The following is an 11,755-nucleotide window of genomic DNA, read 5'->3' as shown; positions in this document are numbered from 1 at the left end:
CTGGCTTTAAGCCTTTTGTATTTTGTACCACACAATATATTTGTTATCTGGCTTTTAGACTTTTGTATTATTCAATATTCGCCAACAACCATGTCGATAAATATTATACACTGATGCAATGCGCCAAAGTTTTTTTTTTTTCATTTTCTTGTATGTTTGAATATCTTTATTTCCTTACGTTTCATTATGAAACAGACTAAAATACAAAACAATAAATAATAGGCAGTCCCGACTCCTTTTCATATAGAGATGATCGAACTTAATCATGAACTGTCCCCTAGATAAAAAGATATCAACTTAGGTATTCATAAATAAAAAGACTATAAACCAAGTGGTGGTAGCCTAGTGGTAATTTCTTTGGACTTGTTGTGTACCCACATCAATTCTGGGTTCGATTTTCTCTCAGAACTAAATTATCACTATTTGGCCAGTTTGAGCTTGGGCTTCTGCCCAAGTGGTTTACATGGTGGACCATAACAGATGATTGGTCCACCCCTGGCATTAGTCGGAAGGTATTCCAAACTCGGGTCAGGCAGTGTGGTACGTTTTCGGGCTAATCCACTCTGTAGCACTAAGTGTGTTCCTCCCGGGACCGGATCAGCCGATAAGGTTTATAAAAAAAAAAAAAAAAAAAGACTATATATGGAGTTGTTTTATCAGAGAGAGATATATCAATAAAAGAGCATTGACTCTCTCTTTCTCATATCCATGGACAAGACATCATCATTCTACAGCCACGAAGGAAAGCCCATTCGATGCAAAGCAGCAATATGTAAAAAAGCAGGAGAACCATTGGTGATCGAAGAGATCCACGTTCATCCACCTCAAGCTTACGAAGTTAGGATTAAGATCGTATGCACAACTCTTTGTCACACCGATCTTGCTTTCTCGAAATATGACAGTGTAATATATTTTTATTTAACCAAAACAAGAAGATATACTACTTTTTTTTTGCATGGGAAAGTCCATACATATAATCTATCCTTCACCAAATCTTTTAAATTTTCCAGGGACCACTCGCAAGGTTTCCTCGAATTCTAGGACACGAAGCAGTTGGGTAAACCTTCTTTCTAAATTTCAAGATATTGAACTTTTCTTTCAAGAAATTGCCTAAGTAAGTACTTATATTGTAATCCAGTTTGGTAGAGAGCATAGGTGAACATGTGGATGGATTCAAACACGGCGACGTGGTATTGCCAGTATTTCACCCTCACTGTGAAGAATGTAGAGACTGCAAATCTTCAAAGGGCAACTGGTGCACAAGATTTGCCGAAGATCTCGTGTCAAACACGCGACGATACGGAATGGCTTCGAGGTTCAAGGACTCTATGGGAGAAGATATTCACCATTTTTTCTTCGTCTCAAGTTTTTCTGAATATACCATCGTTGATATCGCTCATCTCGTTAAAATCTCCCCTGAAATTCCCGTTGATAGAGCGGTTTTGCTGAGCTGCGGTGTCTCCACAGGTTCCATAATTTTTTCTTTCAATATTTGTTGTCTCAGTGTTCGTAGTAGAGATATATGTTCTAAAAATTATTGGTGAAAACGTAGAAAGAAGTAGAAACCAGGGGTGTGGTGGCTATTTTTAGAAAGTTAGATAGATATCACTGATGATTTGTTAATTTGAAAACAGGAATTGGAGCAGCTTGGAGAACGGCTGACATTGAAGAAGGCTCCACCGTTGCAGTTTTTGGCCTTGGTGCTGTTGGACTAGCGGTATCGATTTTATTCTATTAATATAAAACTTTTTCTTCTATGTAAATAAAACTATTTTTGTTAATTTGATAATTAATAATTCGTTGGCTAATATCAAAAATTAAATGATTTGGTAAACAGGTCGGAGAAGGCGCCAGGCTGCGGGGGGCAGCGCAGATCATCGGTATTGATATCAATCCTGATAAATTCGCGATAGGTAAAAGCTGTGTTCTTATTATTTTTAAGTTGTGATATATTTAAAATAAATATTTTTATTTTTATTTTATATTACTATTTTCATTTGGCTTATTCTGACCACGTTGAGTTTGGCACTATTTCTTTGTCCATATTACCAACTCCAAATGCAATACTTTGTTCTTTGTCTTCCATTATTTATTTTTGTTTTTATTTATTTTTATATAACATTTTGTTTTCAATTCTAAATTGGTATATATTATAATATATATGTGTTTACCAATTTTTAAAACATAATAAGTTTACGGTATATTTTTTTCACTGAATAGATTGTTTCAAACCTTCACATGTATTTGTATCTTCTTATATATATATATTTTCGGATTATTATTTCATTATTAAAATCGTAACTATATATATAAATATTAATAAAATATTGTTTTATTGTCATATTCAAAAATATTGTAACATTTCACAAATTTAGAAAGTTTTTTAAAAATTAAACTTTTCGCTTCATAGATTTGTATTATCGAGTAAATAATTAAACATTTAGTTTTTGTTTAATTTTTAAAATAAAATATATAGTTTAAAATTTGTTTTCATTGGTTTAAGGTAGTAAAGACTAATTATTGTTACATAACATGAATTTTGTTATTTAAAAAAAAACTTTATAATATTAAAAATTTACATCGACAAATATTTAAATTATTAACATATGGAGGTATAGTATTACAACATTAAATTATATCTATTTAATTTATACTATCTATAAATCAAATAGATCATCTATTGTTTAAATCCAATTATTGATAGCCCAATAAAAATTTCTGTTAGGCCCAAAATTTAAATGATAAGATTAGAGATTAATTGTAAGATGACTGTCTAAGAATAGGTCCATTAGGTCCTATTGTTAAATCAAATAATTGTTATTGATAGATCATCTATTGTTTAAATCCAATTATTGATAGCCCAATAAAAATTTCTGGTACGCCCAAAATTTAAATGATAAGATTAGAGATTAATTGTAAGATGACTGTCTAAGAATAGGTCCATTATGTCCATTTTTTAAAAAAATCACACATGAATCAAGGTTGTGACTTCTGTTTTAATATATAAGATGATTTCGATCAATACATGATTAAAAATTAAACTATGAGTTTTCCTGCACCATGCGTATATAATATTATATATTAAAAAATTAATTTATATTTGGACATCTCTATTTTTATATTTTAACTTTAATGTTTTGAAAAAGCCATAAACATACTTTTTGTAATTTTATTTCTTTTTATTTGGTTTTACTATTAAAATTTGATTTTATTTAGTTAAAAAATTGAAATTGCATTTATAAGAATAAAGTTTTAACTATAATATATTATATTTAATGATTATTTATTGTAAATATCTCTTATCACCTAGTTTTATATGTATATATATATATGTACATTTAAATATATAAATTCTAATAAATTTTAGTTTTTCGTTTTAGTTAAAATATGTTAAACTGAAAAATCAAATTGTTAACTAATATAATGAACCGATAAATTTAAATAAAATTTCAGTCATTTACTTATCAAAAAATCATTTGATTAGTGTTGCTTTAGTGATATATAATGTAAAAATTATATTCATAATTATATTTATCTTATTATTATCAATGTGATATATATATATATATATCTTAATTTAATAGTGATATATGAGGTATTACTTATTAATATATTTTAATAGTCTTGCTAAAAATAAATATTTATATAGAAAATTTACATTAATAATGATATAGAAGTTAATAGTCATTTACATTTTGAAAAAAAATCTTACCAAAATGATATAGACGTTAGTAATCTTTACCATATTAGAAAAAACTTTACCACAAAATATAAATATTTATATGAAAAAAATATATATGTCACAGTTATGATAGCGCAATGTCACATTTTTCCAGAACCATATGTGTGGAGGACTAGGGGATAGTGTATTATATCTATATCCATGATGAAAACAATAACAAAAGTTATAATTTACATAATAAAATTATTGCTTGAAACAATGAAACACCATTAAAAATAAAACAAAAGATTTCATATTTAGCGTTATATAATTAGTTATATAGATCAGCAAAATATTATTCAGCATGTACAAACTCAATTATAATTATTTACCTTGCATAATAGGTAAGAAATTTGGCTTCACGGATTTCGTCAATCCTACCTTGTGTGGAGATAAAAAGATTAGCGAGGTATGTTAGTAAACAGATAACATCATTTCACATATAGATTTCACATCATAATTAAATAATTTATCCAAGAAAAATAGAATTAACTTTTTTTTTTGAGAAAGGGCTAAAAATAGAATAACTTCTTTTTTTTTTTTTTTGGATAATCATGAAAAGGTGATTAAAGAAATAGCAGGCGGAGGAGTTGACTACAGTTTTGAATGTGTTGGTATAACTTCTGTATTGAGCGAGGCTTTCCTTAGCACCCGCACGGTACGTGTATATCGGATCATGCATTTTCTTATCCAGTTCAATATCATTCTAGTTGTTAAAATACAAACAACATTGATTTATTATGTCCCTTCGGAGACATCCGATAAAATTGGAACGATACAGAGAAGATTAGCATGGTCCTTGCGCAAGGATGACACACACAAATCGGGAAATGGTCCAAATTTTTTTCTCAAAAAAAAAACATTGATTTATTATGTATTTAACGATTATAAATAAATAAATAAATAAAATGAAACAGGGTACAGGAAAAACGGTAGCGTTGGGGATAAATCCTGCAGCTCCAACAGAATTGGATAGTTTTGGTCTTTTCAGAGGAAAACATGTTTGTGGAAGTTTGTTTGGTGGTCTAAAACCCAAGCTAGATATTCCCATTCTCGTGGATCGATACTTAAAGAAGGTATATATATATATAATTATATATCTTTTATTACAGTTTTGTTAATGCATCCAAGTTGTACTTTATTTCCAACTTACATGTTATGATTTCATGGGATTAACACTTGCAGGAGCTTAATCTGGATAGTTTTATCACACATGAACTGAAATTTGAAGATATCAATAAGGCTTTCGACTTATTAGAGAAAGGAAAGTCTCTCCGGTGCATTCTGTGGATGGATAAGAAATAAATATTTTATGTTAGACGACCAAAAAATATTTTATGTAAATGGTGATGTGTCACTAAGTCTTCTCTGTTTTTGTCTTTTTCTCATTTTGATAAATTATTACAAATATCCTTCTGTTTAATATTAAGAATGAATGATGAAAACTATGAGCTATGAACTAATCATGTTTTAGCTTTGTGTGCAGCTTTATTCTAGCATTATTATGAACTAATCATGTTTTAGCTTTAAAAATAAATAAACATCTAAAACGTTATAAGAGGAAATAAGTTGGCTTACAAAATCAAAAAATTTACAGATTTTATTAGTAATTTGAATGCCTTTAAAATAACTATATAGCAAAATAAAAATCAAAGTCATAGCTAAAAAACCTACAACTTCAATTGTAAAGCAAAGGAAAACTAGACTACAGCTTCAACAAATCAAACTCGATTCACGAATTTAAAATCACCAAGTGTGTCTATATATTCAAGTTTGAATATCATCAAGTGTAACAGAAAAATCTCTTACATTGAAAAATATTAATTGATTTATTTTGACCAAAATGCCTTTTTCCAACAATAATTATGCTAATCTAAACATGATTTGGAAACCACTAAAATTACCTTTAAGGAAAAATAAATTAAAGATTACCTTCCAGAATTAGCTAAGATACCCATTAATTGGTTTTAGATTTGGTATTTGAATACATACGTTCCAAATCAGGTTCATAAGACATTAATGATCACAAAAGCATTTGTTCAATGTGTATATAAATTAGATTCACAACACATCATATTCAATAGCACTAGACCACTAGTACGATATAGAGACAAAATTATAATTTTTACTTGCACAAAAGAGTGAAAATATAAAATTAACACAGTAAAAGAATCATGAGATCTGCTACTGTTTTTATGGTTTCTTGTTTCTCATGTTTTTCGTTCGGATCCATGTCAAAGGTAACACGTATACTTTCTCTTTGTTTTTATTAGTTTTACGTAAAAGTTAACAACTCTAAACTTTGCGAAGTACGCTGTTTCCCTGGAAAAAGTGGTAGACCATGTTCTAATTTTAAGTTTGTTAAATTATCACTAACTATAATCTTTTGTTAAAAATTTAACGATTTTTTGTGGTTTATATGAACTAATAGATGTAGAAGCTGGACTGACTCCAATGGGTAGCCTATGCGGCCAGAAGGATATATTTACCGGGAGATGCGGCCGTGATGGAAGCGAAACGTGCATGAACGACTTTGTTAAGAAAGGAGGTGATAGCAATAGGCCATATAGTTGCAAGTGTGATTACTTTGGCAAAAAACATATATGCCGATGTAAAGTTCCTTGTTAGCTTTCGTTATAGGTCTAAAAATTAATCTTTGCAACAATAAATAGAAGAAATTAGTTTTATTGTGGTATGCATCTTAAATGGCTTTGGACGTTAGAAGAAATTGATAGATTCATATTTATTATGGGTTTCTAACTTAAAACCAATCGGTGATTAGTGAATTGACCTTAGCTCAAAGTATGAATGGTGACTAATGAACGACGATGAATAATGCATTCCCTAACATTCCTAAAGAAATCACCATTCATAAGGAATAATTTTTCCTTTTCATTTCCTACCATTTTTTTTTTTGTAGATAAATAAAGAACAAAGTTATTCTTTATTAAATATGAGATGAAACAACCATTCGTTTTCATTCCTGAAAATTTATTCTTCTACGTTCTTTTCCTATTCGTTCCTCTTGTTTTCAGAATGGTCACCAGTCGGATGTCTCTTAGAATTTCCGATGTGGGATACTTTATCCCTAATACCCCTCCTCGAGATTATAGTTTTTATCGGCCAGAAATTTTGGAACTTTAAGACATTTTATACTCGGTCAAGCGAGTCTTATTAAGTCAGGGTCAAATACGACCTTTATACCCGGTCGAAATGGTCATATTAATTAGGAGTTTAGGGTATTTAGGATTTGGGCTCTGATACAATGTTAGATTCGAGTTTATTATAGACTTCCAACTTAAAACCAATTGGTGATTACTGGATTGACCATAACCCTTTATATATTACTTAATGTCTCTTAAAATTCTTGACTTAAGATATGTTATCCCCGGTAGAAACGCAAAGAAGAAAAGAGCCGCAAAAGGTAATAGACCTTTTAAAGCCTGGTTTTGTTCAGATTCGGACCATTTTTCTCAATGATCTGATTAGTTTATTTTGAACTGAATTTTGGGAAAAAATTGAATGAAAATAAGTAACTACAATACCAAGTAATTTTTCTTTTGAAAACTGAATTTTGGGAAAAGTTGAAAGAAAATAAATAATTACAATACCAAATTATTTTGTGTATTCTATGAAGAAACAAGATTCAACGATTGAATCATGATCAGGTGTGCTAGGCTGTTCATGCTCTGAGGCTCCAAAACGATAATTTGCGTGTGTTGACCTTGATTTGAGCTTCAACCATATGCATGAAGCTCATGCAAAATGATGATTCTTTTGACTCAATTAGATATGGGTATGAATAGAAATGGATCACGCGAGAGGCTTCTGTCTACGGTCATTGATGGACTCTTACCAGTTTTTGAACGGATACAATTCTAGTATTGGATTGCACTATGTGAGTTTTGGCGATCCTCATCCCATCTTTCAAAATTTTATGCCCATTGCATTTCTTAATTGGGAAAAACTGCCTCTCTTGGCTCCGGATACATCAAGCAACCGCAGAACAATTCTGAAAATGTTGCATTTGTATATTCTGATGAATTAATTCTGTTTATAATAACTGTAGGATGTATGAAAGGGTATCCCCTAAATTTATTGGGTTAAGACCATTATCATTTCATTTATATTTTTGATAAATCTGGTTATGTTATGAGAGTTGTGCCGAATGAAATCTTCTAGCGAAAAACACCCTCCTATGTACCATGAAACAAGTATGACTAGTCGATTGGTACAGGTACATATAAAAAGCCGACCAAATAAACATTACACTAATAAATGTATAATATAATAATTATCAAACACATATAACTATTCGAAACTGGATTTTCCATCCAAGCAAATTGGTTAGAGAAATGTTAGTGGGGAAGCACGTAGGTGTGATCTTGACATCTTGTACAACAACACCAAAGTCTCACCAATACAACTTTTATCTTTAGGCCAAAATTAGACAGGATCGTGTTTACCACACTATCTGATCTTTCCGACATAATCTCTCATCTAAACACTCCCTTAAGTACTTGTCATCCATTTTTTCTCTTTTCATAATCTCCCTTCTCAAACCTTAAACCCCCTACCAGACCATGACTCCTTTCTTCATTTTGTGTCTCTCCGTGACACTATTCTTATGTCAGTCCTTGGTTGGAGCCATTAACAACGGCTATTACGGGTATAACCCGGTGGCCAGCTACCTACCCGAGAAACCTCAGAACATCATGAATCCGGTGGACTCGTGTTGGCGGCTCAAGTCTGACTGGACGGCCAATCGCAAAGATTTAGCCGATTGTGCCGTTGGATTTGGTTCATCAGCCTTGGGCGGCAAGAAAGGTAGTATATATGTTGTCACCAACCCTAATGATAATGCAGCGAACCCTCAACCCGGTTCTCTGCGATACGGTGTGATCCAAGACAAGCCGCTGTGGATCACTTTCGCTAAGGATATGGTCTTAACCTTAGAGAACGAGCTCATGGTCAATAGCTACAAGACCATCGATGGGAGAGGGGCAAAAGTGGAAATTGCGTACGGACCTTGTATTACGATACAAGAAGTGACGAACGTAATTGTGCACGGTATCAGGATCCACGACTGCAAACCGGGCAAGTACGGAATGGTGAGGAGTAGCACAACGCACGTAGGTCACCGGAAAGGATCGGACGGTGATGCGATCGCGATTTCCGGTTCGTCTAATATTTGGATCGACCATTGTTACCTAGCGAGCTGTACTGACGGTCTCATCGATGTGATCCATGCTTCCACGGGAATCACCATTTCCAACAACTATTTTACTCAGCATGATAAAGTCAGTTCATTTCAATTTTCTATTCATTTTTTGAAATCATTAGTTTAGAGCTCGAGCAACTAATATCACATTTTGATGATTTAGGCTGTTATTTATTTATAGGTGATGTTGCTTGGACACAACGATGATTTCGTGCAAGATGTGAAAATGAAAGTGACCGTTGCATTCAATCATTTTGGACCAGGACTTGTGGAGAGAATGCCAAGGTAGTTAGTCTTTTTGTTTGCTAAATCACTAATTACTACATAGATGTAAATTTAATACAGAGTTAGAGATATAATAATCTATAAAATGTGGTGGCTGCAGGGTACGACGAGGGTACGCTCACGTGGCAAACAATAGATACGATAAATGGATAATGTATGCAATTGGTGGTAGCGCCGATCCAACCATTTTCAGTGAAGGCAACTATTTCATTGCTTCTGATAATTCTAACAGCAAAGAGGTATTTTTTACTGTGTCCTCCTAGTGATATACTTATACCCGTATAAATCAGTGTTGGAAAAGATAGCGGAAAATATTTTCTTTGAGAGGTTAAGATGAAATGTAGACGGTTTATATTTGTGATAGCTTTTGTATTTGGGAAAGAGATTTTCTACTAAGACTTGTGTTTGGAGATTCTTTTAGAAACTTTTTTAGAACTCTTTCTTGAATGTTTTCTCTCAATTGCTTTGCTTGATTCTTGGATGATACAAATAATGTTAAGCACCCTTATTTATTCAAGTGAAGGAGCAAACTCTAACATGTTCTAGATTTCTCTAAATTATTATCTTATTTCAAAATATCTAACATTAATTATTCTACACAATATACTTTCTCTCTTCTTCTCCATAATTCTAGATAATTCTTCCTCCTTGTGTTCTTCTTTTGAGCTCTTAATATGGATCATGATTTTTGGGTTTTGGGCTAATGGAGAAAAAAAACAACAAATCTCCCCCTTTCCGACTTAGCCCGAAACCGTTGTCATGCCGGTGCCTTTGCAGCAATCTTCAAACTTCTTGATCGGTAATACCTTGGTCATAAAGTCTGACCAGTTTTCGTCGGTGTGTACCTTTGTGAGATGTATGAGCTTCTCTTCCAGAACTTCTCGGATCCAGTGATGTCGGATATCGATGTGCTTTGAGCGAGAGTGAAACGTTGGATTTTTTGCTAATTGAATAGCACTTTGGTTGTCACATAGCATGTTGTACTTTTCTTGCTTTACTCCCAACTCAAGCAAGAAGTTCTTCATCCATAGCATCTCCTTGCACGCTTCCGTTGCTGCGATGTACTCCTCTTCCGTGGTGGATAAGGCAACACACTTTTGTAATTTCGATTGCCAGGAAACAGCTCCCCCTGCAAAGGTAATAACAAAGCCTGATGTCGATTTCCTTGAATATATATCACCAGTCCAATCTGCATGGGTGTAACCATTCAACTCCAATTTTCCATTGCCAAAACATAGACACTTCTTCGTTGTGCCTCGTAGATAGCGTAGGATCCACTAAACTGCTTTCCAATGCTCCTTTCCTGGATTCGCTAGAAAGCGACTTACAACTCCTACTGCATAGGCAATGTCCGGTCTGGTGCACACCATAGCATACATGAGACTGCCTACTGCTGATGCATATGGGGTAGTCTTCATTTCTTCTTTCTCTTTCTCACTTGTTGGACTTTGCTCCGAACATAACTTGAAAGCAAGTGGAGTGCTCACCTGCTTTGCTTTGTGCATGTTGAATCTCTCCAACACCCTTTCAACATATCGTTCTTGGGACAAGCATAGAAGCTTCTTTGGTCTATCCCAAGTGATCTTCATTCCAAAAATTTGTCTCGCTTGCCCCAGATTTTTCATCGCAAAACACCTTTCCAAATCTTTCTTCAATGCGGCTATCTTGTTGCGGTCTTGGCCCACAGTTAACATATCATCAACATAGAACAATAATATGAGAAAGTCACCGCTTTCGTACCTCTTTATGAAAGCCCAATGATCATTTTTGGTTTTCTTGAAGTTATGATCCACCATGAAGGAGTCAAACTTCTTGTACCATTGTCTTGGAGCTTGCTTGAGGCCGTAAAGACTCTTCTCTAATCGGCACACCAAGTCTTCTTTTCCTGGAACCTTGAATCCTTCAGGTTGCTCCATATAGATCTCATCCTCGAGTTCACCATGTAAAAAGGCCGTCTTGACATCGAGTTGTTCAATCTCCAAGTCTAGAACCGCTGCTAGACCAATAACCACTCAGATAGAGAACATCTTCACCACTGGAGAGAACATTTCTTCAAAATCTATGCCTTTCTTCTGGTTGAATCCTTTCACAACCAATCGAGCTTTGTATCTTGGATTTGAGCTTCTCTCTTCATACTTCAACCTGTACACCCACTTGTTCTTCAAGGCGCTATTTCCTTTTGGTAGCTTCATCAGCTCATAAGTGTGATTATCATGCAAGGATTGCATTTCTTCTTGCATAGCTTCAACCCACTCATCTCTATGTGTGTCTCCTATGGCCTCCTCATAGCTTTGAGGCTCCCCCTCATCTGTTCCTCATAGCTTTGAGGCTCACCCTCATCTGTAAGATTAACATACTCATCTCGATAATATCTTACAGATGGTCTTGTCTCTCTTCCAGACCTTCTTGGCTCGTGTTCTTCCTCTGGTTCCACTTGATCTTCTTCTCCACTTTCATCACCATTTGGATCAATGATGGGAACCCCTTCGCCATCCTCTCCAATCACTTGTTCATGGTCTTGGGGATTA

General features: G+C 33.5%; 2 protein-coding genes across 3 annotated transcripts in view; both read left to right on the top strand.

Moving 5' to 3' along the window:
- The first annotated feature begins 681 nt into the window (after nucleotides 1-681).
- LOC106343468 (alcohol dehydrogenase-like 5) lies at nucleotides 682-5,168 on the top strand. Of its 2 annotated transcripts, XR_001269964.1 has the most exons (10): nucleotides 682-903; nucleotides 1,011-1,057; nucleotides 1,139-1,467; nucleotides 1,635-1,717; nucleotides 1,838-1,913; nucleotides 4,066-4,130; nucleotides 4,284-4,379; nucleotides 4,503-4,554; nucleotides 4,639-4,797; nucleotides 4,907-5,168. XR_001269964.1 is itself a non-coding variant. In XM_013782695.1 (9 exons), the coding sequence occupies exons 1-9, from the start codon at nucleotides 709-711 to the stop codon at nucleotides 5,024-5,026; spliced, it is 1,170 nt and encodes a 389-aa protein (XP_013638149.1). In that variant the 5' UTR covers nucleotides 682-708; the 3' UTR covers nucleotides 5,027-5,168. The 2 variants fall into 2 exon arrangements, 1 of the variants encoding a protein (XP_013638149.1); XM_013782695.1 differs by lacking the exon at nucleotides 4,503-4,554.
- A 3,122-nt stretch (nucleotides 5,169-8,290) lies between these two features.
- LOC106297447 (probable pectate lyase 16) overlaps nucleotides 8,291-11,755 on the top strand; it is a 7,312-nt gene continuing 3,847 nt past the window's right edge. Inside the window, exons 1-3 of the mRNA XM_013733686.1 lie at nucleotides 8,291-9,021; nucleotides 9,124-9,227; nucleotides 9,328-9,466. Of these exons, the coding sequence (XP_013589140.1) occupies nucleotides 8,305-9,021; nucleotides 9,124-9,227; nucleotides 9,328-9,466 (960 nt within the window). The 5' untranslated portion in view covers nucleotides 8,291-8,304. The remainder of the gene's footprint in view (nucleotides 9,022-9,123; nucleotides 9,228-9,327; nucleotides 9,467-11,755) is intronic.

Source organism: Brassica oleracea, chromosome C1 (genome assembly GCF_000695525.1).
Source record: "Brassica oleracea var. oleracea cultivar TO1000 chromosome C1, BOL, whole genome shotgun sequence".
Classification (NCBI taxonomy): domain Eukaryota; kingdom Viridiplantae; phylum Streptophyta; class Magnoliopsida; order Brassicales; family Brassicaceae; genus Brassica; species Brassica oleracea.
Note: the sequence above shows the minus strand (reverse complement) of the source record. Positions and strands in the feature narration are given on the sequence as shown.

Excerpts from the sequence above, each read along its gene's own strand:
- LOC106343468 (XM_013782695.1), top strand. The coding sequence starts at position 709 with ATGGACAAGACATCATCATTCTACAGCCACGAAGGAAAGCCCATTCGA. Across the intron at positions 1,914-4,065 it reads TCCTGATAAATTCGCGATAG|GTAAGAAATTTGGCTTCACG; the intron begins GTAAAAGCTGTG and ends CTTGCATAATAG. Across the intron at positions 4,380-4,638 it reads CTTTCCTTAGCACCCGCACG|GGTACAGGAAAAACGGTAGC; the intron begins GTACGTGTATAT and ends AAAATGAAACAG.